The sequence below is a fragment of the Drosophila virilis genome, chromosome 2, assembly GCF_030788295.1.
Source record: "Drosophila virilis strain 15010-1051.87 chromosome 2, Dvir_AGI_RSII-ME, whole genome shotgun sequence".
Lineage (NCBI taxonomy): Eukaryota > Metazoa > Arthropoda > Insecta > Diptera > Drosophilidae > Drosophila > Drosophila virilis.
Window position 1 is genome coordinate 2901868 of NC_091544.1, and position 7846 is coordinate 2909713.

A 7846-nucleotide genomic window follows, 5' to 3' on the forward strand; every position below is an offset into this window, starting at 1 on the left:
AGCATGACATATGTCAGCATGTACTTTGTTACTCGATCATGTTTACGTTTATATAAATAAATACACAAAAAGTAAATTGATTGGGAAACATCTGGGAATGTGACTCAGCAACGGATTCGCGTCTGCCAATCGTGCTATTCGATGATGCCCTTTAGATAGTTCGTATTCTTAATTACACGAAAATCGGTGCGCAGTTGAATAAATTGCCGCACCACCGACTTGTCCAGATAGTTCTGTGCCAATAAAGACCGAAACGGTTAGTAACAATCGTCTATAAATATCATATAAACACCTACCAGGGTATCGCCTGTGCACACCTCTTGAAGGTTTTGTGGCTTCACCAATAGCAAGTTGCACAGAGCGTGTAGTATATCGAAGAGCTGAGTCACCAACGGACTCTCCAGCTCACGTATACACTTTCGGTACTCGTTCACATCGCAAATGGCGCACATGGCGCCCGCCGTATTGAATTGCATTGTCTGCAAATGGTCGTAGATGATGCGATGGAGTCGGGTTCCAAACTCTGTCAGCACGTTTTGCAGATTTTCGCCGTCCACGCACTTCTTTATCTGCACAATAACTGGCTGCAGACTCTGCACAACTTGAAGGCACGCCTGTGAAAGAATAGCTGGTGGTATTATGTGCGTAGGATCATGGAGATCATATTCTTACGGCCGATGAGATAGTATCTACATCTGTTTCGGGTTTGTAGTCCGTTTTCTTCTGCTCGTACTGCAGATAGACCTTGACCCAGCCAATTACTGCGCTTATCGAGCGATCCAGACCCTGATCCAGTTTCGTTTCAATTTGTTCCATCAATATGCGCTTCTTGAAGACATAATCCGAGTATTTTGGTGTGTTGCTGCAAATGCAAAAATTATTTACAATTCTCATAAGTTCGATTAACTTTAAGATCTACCTAACGCAGGGTATAACCGACGAATTGCACAACTTATCCAGCAAATGTACAATGATATTGGTCTTTTGCACCACATCGAAGAAATACAGCTGGGGAAATACTTTGCCCTCCGCCAATGGCACCGCCTGCAGACCCAACTCCAAGGCATAGTCGACATGCTCGTGCATGAGAAAACGTAACAATATATCATTCAACTTAATGGCATTGCCGGGCAGCTCCGCCTCACTGGAGAGCAATCTGCAGCGCTTGAGGGATGCCTTTGCCTCTTGCAGCATGTTAATGGCCAGCTCCTCCGATAGAAACGTCTCCCCGCCATAATCCTCAATGGCAGCTATGTTAATGTTGGCCCGCGTAGCAATGAGCACCTCCATGTTGCGCCGAAAACCTTTTGTGGTTTGTGTCTTCTGATGCTTCTTGCTCGCATAAAACTTCTCCAGCTCCGACGAGCACTTGGCCGTCAGACATTTGAGCTCTATTTCCGCATAGCCCGCAAGGTTCTTCATGAAGATTTGTTGAGTGAGCTTGTGGAGCAGATCATCATCGATGGTGGACATGTAGACTTGTAGATCGCTGGACAGTTTTAAGGTGCTGAAAATATGACGATATTGAATATGGAATACATTCTATAAATAAACTTCGTCTTACCGTGAGTAGAGTTCATAGAGTGTGCGTAGATATTTCTCCTCGTCCTTTTTATCGTCCAACTTGGTCATGGCATACTGATGCAGTTTCAATTGATAGATATTTAGAATAAACTTGGACATGACCTGCTGCGGATTGGCGAAGACCTTCTTGATTATCTCGTAGTGATGCTTGCACATGGGCACTATGCCTATGAATATATCCTTGCCGCTATACGGCTGCATTTGGCTCTGCTCGATGTAGGCATCCACACACTGCGTGTAGCCCTTGAATTGGGATAGGATCTGGGCCAGCGACTTCATGCGCTCAATATCCTCGCTCTTTTGTGCCGCGGCGAACTCTTCGATGAGTCGACGCTCGACTTCGTCGTATTTCTTTTCAATTTTCCGCTTGGACTCGGCAAAGTTGCCCGGCGGCAGATCCTGTGAAATTGCGTACAGCTTCTGTATAACATCCGCTGCTTCGTTCAAGCGCAGCGGATCGGTGAATACATCATTGACTATGACGGGCCCGGCCATTAGGAATTCGGACATGTAGCTGAGCAATTTTTGTGCCTCCACCGAACGACTACGCGGCGTATTCACATTCTCCAGCTGCTCACCCAGATGCATTATCTTGCCAGCCACAGAGTTGATCTTCTCGTCCAGCTGTCCAAACCAATCGATGGCCGTTTGGTGTCGTTCTTGCAGCTTCGAGATTTTCTTGGCATGCGAATCCTGTTCCTGGTGCAGGGATTCCTCTAGGCGTTCGCACTTGCTTTGCTGCTTCTCCTGCAGAATTTTCAAATCCTTAATCGTCTGTATGAATGTGTCGTGCAATGCCACAGGATTGAAATCCTCGCTGTTCTGCAGCTCATTGTTGGTGCGCCAGGTCAGACGTTCAATAAATTCGCCCACTTCGAAGGGCTCCTAATTTTGGTGGGATCGAATTATATGCTGTTTGTCGTGTGCGTTGCCTTTGGTAATTACATACCTGTTCAAATTCCTCCATATATTGCGACAACATAATTTTTTGAGGCGTTTTTCGCTGATTGTTGAGTTGTTCTTCCTCTTGCTACGTTTAGTACAGAAAACAGCTGTTGGCGCTGACAACTTTTCGCACAGCTGGCAATGCCGAACATCTGTTGCGCGCAAGCGAAATTTGAATTTGGTGCCTTTGGCTCTCCCAACTTTTTGTAGAGTTGTCAGCAGCGGGCAATGTTTAACTTATTTATGTTGGACAGCTTTTCGCACAGCTGGCAATGCCGAATGCGCGCAAGCCAAATTTGAATTTTGTGCCTTTGGTTTTCCATGCTTTTTAGAGTTGCCAGCAGCAAGCTATGTTTAATCTATTTATGTTGGTACTGCCGCAAAATGTTGTGCTCAAATTCCATTCAAATTCCGCGCCAATGTTATATAACATTGAAATTCATTAAACAAATTAAATTAGTCAAAAACAAAAACTAGTTTTTAACATGTTTATTGTTAAATCAATATGCACTTGAAGTATTTTTATTTAAATGTTTCATCATATCAAAACCTATTTTCGTTTTATTTCTTTTTTTTTTTTTTTTTTTTGTACAATTTTATACGACAAAACACATTGCAATGTGCCAACAAGTTAAAATTTCAAACGTTTATAATCGTTATATATATAGTTATTGCGCGGACTCTGCGTTCTATTAAACTTTAGTTGCAGTTTTTTAAACTGAATGCGAAAAACCCTGAACAATTCGTTTCATATTCCGACATTAATTATTTTTGGTAGTGGAGACAAAAAAAGAAGAAGAGATATTTGCAGCTATTTTTGATGCATATTTAATTTATAGTTGATGCTTGTCCTTTCCAACGACCATATCTTTCTGTTTATATAATTGACAGCCTTGTGTACTTTCTGTTCTGTTCGCATCAAGTTCCTACTACTGCTGACTCTGCGCTGGCTGCTGCTCCTGCTGCTGTTGCAAATGTAAATGTGGATGTGGATGTGGCTGTGGGTGGGTATGTTGTGTGTGATTAGATGTCGTTGGCAGGTCCAATTCTTGCGGCAATGCTGCCGTCGCTGTCGTCTGCATAATGTTTATAGCGCTAGCAGTGCCTGCCGACGTGGCCAAGTCAATTGCCGGCATGCGCGCATTGTCTTCGTACAAGCTCGTGCCCGTGCCTGTGCCGCTGGCCATGCTGTTTAGAACATCCGGCATCGAAGGCGGCTCGAGCAACTGTTGAAGATTTTTTAGCTCCGTAGAGCGCAGGCTAGCTGAAAGACTTTCACTCGATGCCAGCGACGTGGAGAGCGGCGAGTTGCGCTCCATGGACGAAGCGATGTCTGCAAAAACAAACTTGGTCAATAAACGAGAAATGGAAATTGTTGATGTCAAATGCTCACCTGTACGGTCGGTGTCCGGCGAGCAAGTGGTGTGCCCCACTGCGCTCTGCGGCTGCTGCATCGACAGCATGAGCTTCTCCTCCATTTGTATAATGATCTTCTTTTGAATGTCGTATTTTTTGTTCACCGACTGGAAGGAGCACATATTGTGTATTCGCTTAACTCTGGCTTCAACATTTATTCATAGCTTACCTTAAACATTTCCTCGTATTCATCCTTGACGGTGCGCAGCAAACGCTTCTGCTCGGTGATGACCTTCTCACTGTTGACCAGCTGCGCCTGTTGTTCGCTGATTTTGTGCCTGGTGCTTTCGAGCAGAGATGTCTTCTCATCCAAGTTATGCTTTAGCTCTATGGGCGAAATTACTATCAGCTAGGTACACATTCTATGTTTTTTTTTTTTTTTAACCTACCCTTTAGCTCTGCATTGTAGCTCTCTTGAAGCAGCTGCAGCTCCTCATCGCGCGCACGAAAGTTATCAATTTCGGCCAGTCGATCCCGACAACGCACCTGCACCTCGCCCATGATAATAAACTCTGCCTCCAAGCGCGCCAGCTCCTGCTTGCATTGCAGTCCCATGTCTGCTTGCTGTTGGGCACGCTGCAGTTCCGTGCTCATGGTGAAGATTTGACCGCGTAGAAACTCCACTTCGTAGTTGATCTCCTTGCGCTGCTGCATCTCGGAGCTGAGACGCGTTTGCAGATCATCGTTTGCCTGCCGCAGACATTTATTCTGCTCCAGTTCGTGCTGATATTTGGACTTAAGGTCGGCCAGCTCCAGGTTGTAGTTGTTTTGTCGCTCATTCGACTGCCGTATAGCCGAGTCCATTTTTAGGGCCAGATCGCGGTTCTTCACAACAAAATTTTTCAGCTGTTCATGCAAACGATCCCGCTCCATTTCCAGACTACGCTTGTCACGGCTGCGCCCCATCAGGCGGCGATTGCGCTCCGCGTGAATGCTGCGTCGATAGCGCTCGTACAGAAGCTGCAAGCAAGTCAAATGGTATTGCTCCTGCAGGGACGAAACGGTGAGATTGGATGTTGCATCGGCGCTGTCCTTGGCGTGTACGGAGCGCATTATGTACTGATCGAGTATGTCCTGCGGGTACAATTGACTTCTCTCGTACTTATTGCGCTGCTCCTTACACTCGAGCAACAGCTCAACGAGCCAATTCTCGTACCGTGATGGCACCATCTCAATTGTCTGCACCTCCTGCGACTTGGATGCAATTCCGGTCGCAATTTTCGCTGTTACCATGGTTAGCATGCGGCCGCTACGCTGCAGTCGGCTGCCGGCCAGCCCAGTCTTTTGTGTTTGCACGCAATTCCCATTGCCATTATTCTGCGGCAGAGTCGGGCAATCGGTTTCGTCATCATCTTCATGCTGCAGGCCGGCCAGAGCCGAGCACGACTTGGTGCGTCGCATTTGTCTGTCCTCCGGAGCGCTGTTTAAGGCTGCCCGCTTGGAGGCTGTGCTGCCAGGCCAGCCGCTGGTATTGCTGCTCTCGTTGCAGCTAACCATGCGATTTCGTCGCCTGAATCCCTTGACCAGCTGATGCATGGACCGGCTGGTGGGCATGTGCAGTCCGCCATCGCTGCATAGGCTGCGATCCGTTTCGTTGCAGTCGCCGCAAACGGTGCCCCTTAGCTCCTTGGTCTCCCAGGTGTGCAGCGTTGCCTGCACCGCATTCGGACCCGTCGGGCACAGAGTAGCCGTGAGCATTGTATCTTTGAGCTCTGGAAGCTCACCTTGCTGCATTTTATTGATGTCAGGAAAGTGAAACTGGCTTTGCTGATCCTTGCGCATGGGCGACGATGGTTGGCTGCTACCAAAGATGGCACGGACCGCATGTGAGTTGGGCAGCTGCTGCTGCTGCTGCTGTTGATGTTGTTTAAAGTCGCGCAAATCTTTCAAAGGTGTTGTCTCCGGCGTAGCCTCGACAGCTGCCTCCGGCGGCGAGGAGCCCGTCGCAACAAGCAGCTGCGCGCTGCTGCTGGACGGCAAAATAAACGGTGGCGTCGGCGTCAGGGGTATAGCAGTGCTGCCGGTAGCAGCGGCTATTTCGTTATGTGGACTCCAGATCGGTGTGTTGCCGCTCTCCGCCAGCGCCGACTCAAAGCGTCGAACAGGTGCGCTAGTTAGCTGCTGTGTACTTAACTGATTGCTAATATTGTTGTGCTGATCGCTGTACGAGTTGGTCGAAGTCATGCGACTAAAGCTGGGCGTGCTGCAGGGATAGGCGGAGTTGATGTCCTCGTTTGTGGAATCGGGATGCAGCACGGGCAGCGACAAGTGTGCACACTCCATGACCACATCGTGTGGCTCCATTTCCTTCCAACGAGCGTTGCTCACCTCCGTTTCAATGGTGGCCGTCAAGAGCATCGGATGCACGCGGACCGTGTCCAGTAATGGTTTAATCGTATGCTGAAAGATGCCGCCCTTGTCCTTCTTGATGAATTCCGACAGATAGCCGAGGAAATTGCACGGATACATGCCATACAGACGATGAAAGAGCATTTGCAAGCCCAATTGCAAGTGGACCAGCTTCTCATCCGGCAACCTATTCACGTTTTGCGATTTCCATGAGGCCAAATGTCCAAACACGTCAAACAGATCGTTCAACAGGTTCGGCACAGAGTTCGGTATTATGGGCAACAGCGTAATTATGCACAGAAGCGCGCTCATCAACGGCACAATATCTTTCTCGTGCTACACGGAAATATAGGAAATATAGGAAAAGATTAGATGAAGATTCGGGCTGAAGATTCGGGCTAATCACTCACCATTAGCAGCTTGAATACGCTCTTTATGAGGCGATGCTTCTCGATTTTGTGCAACCAGGTGGGATGGCGTCGCACAATGAAACAGAAGACATTAAGCGCCTGCACGCGAAACTGTTGCTGCTTGAGCCAGTCGTCCAGGCGATCAAAGATGTAGCCATCGTGTGGAGGCTGTGCCTTTACCAGCACTTCCATGATGCGCATTGAGCCCGTATTGATGTAGTAGTCCAGCATGTAACGCACTGGCCATTGTTCCTTATCTATGGGTTGGAAGTTGGGAAATTAAAATAGGATCTGAATTGAAAAATTGGCGATAACTCACTTTGGGTGAAAAGTTCAACAAGTTTTTTCTTTGCCTCTTCATTCTCGTGCGTTTGATTTGACTCCAAACCGTTAATGATCCTCTCGAAGTCCATTTTGAGTGCTTTAGTTAATTAGAGTAGAAACAGTGGACAGCATGTGCTGTTGCTTGATTGATTTTTCAGCATGAGCTCTCCTTACTGCACTGCCACCTGCCGCCGCCGCCTGTTTCTCTCTCTCCCCTTCAGCTGTGGCTGCACGTTGGCAAGCGTTGTGGTTGTGGCCACCACTCCAAGAACTTTGTAGCCGTCGTCGTCGTCGTTGCTGTCGTCGTCGAAGTTTTCGTGGTCTCTTGGTCGTGTTTTTTCTGTTTTCTGCGCTGCGTGTGCTTTTTGCTCTCTTCTTCGTCGTTGTTGTTGTCAACTGATTTACAAAATTTGCATCACATTTTGCCACAAGTGTGTTTGCTGTGTGTTGTCCATTGGCCAATGAAATTGTTCTCTACTTACCTCTGCTAGTTTCATCTTCTTCACATGTTTTCTTTAAGAGGTTATTTCGCGTTTTTCTACATTGGTTTTGCAGTAAGGTTCATCTTTTTCATGTTCTTCCAGTGGAGCCCACTTCGCCTTCGTGCTATTTTGATTTATCGTAAGTACATTAAATATCGGAACTAAACGTGTCCTATCGATAATGAACGGCTGATTCGTGACACGATTATTATTATCAGCTGTTCCCAATAGCCTCGTGTTCGCATTGGGGATACTCGCACTACTAAACATGTCCTATCGATTATGAACGTCGCGCTCGTGACACGACAATTATTAACAGCTGTTGTTAGCAGACTC

At 47.2% G+C, this 7846-nt stretch overlaps 2 protein-coding genes across 2 annotated transcripts; both read right to left on the reverse strand.

Moving 5' to 3' along the window:
• Positions 1-21: 21 nt before the first annotated feature.
• On the reverse strand, positions 22-2684 carry Sec10 (Exocyst complex component Sec10). The gene is made up of 6 exons (XM_002058603.4): positions 2534-2684; positions 1565-2469; positions 920-1507; positions 673-862; positions 297-614; positions 22-233 (listed from the first exon to the last, which is right to left on the reverse strand). Exons 1-6 carry the CDS (start codon positions 2564-2566, stop codon positions 135-137), a joined length of 2133 nt encoding a protein of 710 aa, XP_002058639.1. The 5' UTR covers positions 2567-2684; the 3' UTR covers positions 22-134.
• Positions 2685-3072: 388 nt separating this feature from the next.
• On the reverse strand, positions 3073-7649 carry Tsc1 (tuberous sclerosis 1 protein hamartin). The gene is made up of 7 exons (XM_002058604.4): positions 7511-7649; positions 7024-7424; positions 6705-6961; positions 4335-6630; positions 4115-4272; positions 3923-4052; positions 3073-3862 (listed from the first exon to the last, which is right to left on the reverse strand). Exons 2-7 carry the CDS (start codon positions 7115-7117, stop codon positions 3459-3461), a joined length of 3339 nt encoding a protein of 1112 aa, XP_002058640.1. The 5' UTR covers positions 7118-7424; positions 7511-7649; the 3' UTR covers positions 3073-3458.
• Between the last annotated feature and the right edge of the window lie 197 nt (positions 7650-7846).

Coding starts and splice junctions, on each gene's coding strand:
- Tsc1 (XM_002058604.4), bottom strand. CDS start 7,117: ATGGACTTCGAGAGGATCATTAACGGTTTGGAGTCAAATCAAACGCAC. Junction 4,273..4,334: donor CTACAATGCAGAGCTAAAGG/GTAGGTTAAAAA, acceptor TTTCGCCCATAG/AGCTAAAGCATAACTTGGAT. Junction 4,053..4,114: donor AATACGAGGAAATGTTTAAG/GTAAGCTATGAA, acceptor TGCTCCTTCCAG/TCGGTGAACAAAAAATACGA.
- Sec10 (XM_002058603.4), bottom strand. CDS start 2,566: ATGTTGTCGCAATATATGGAGGAATTTGAACAG. Junction 1,508..1,564: donor CTCTATGAACTCTACTCACG/GTAAGACGAAGT, acceptor TCATATTTTCAG/CACCTTAAAACTGTCCAGCG. Junction 615..672: donor TAGATACTATCTCATCGGCC/GTAAGAATATGA, acceptor ATTCTTTCACAG/GCGTGCCTTCAAGTTGTGCA.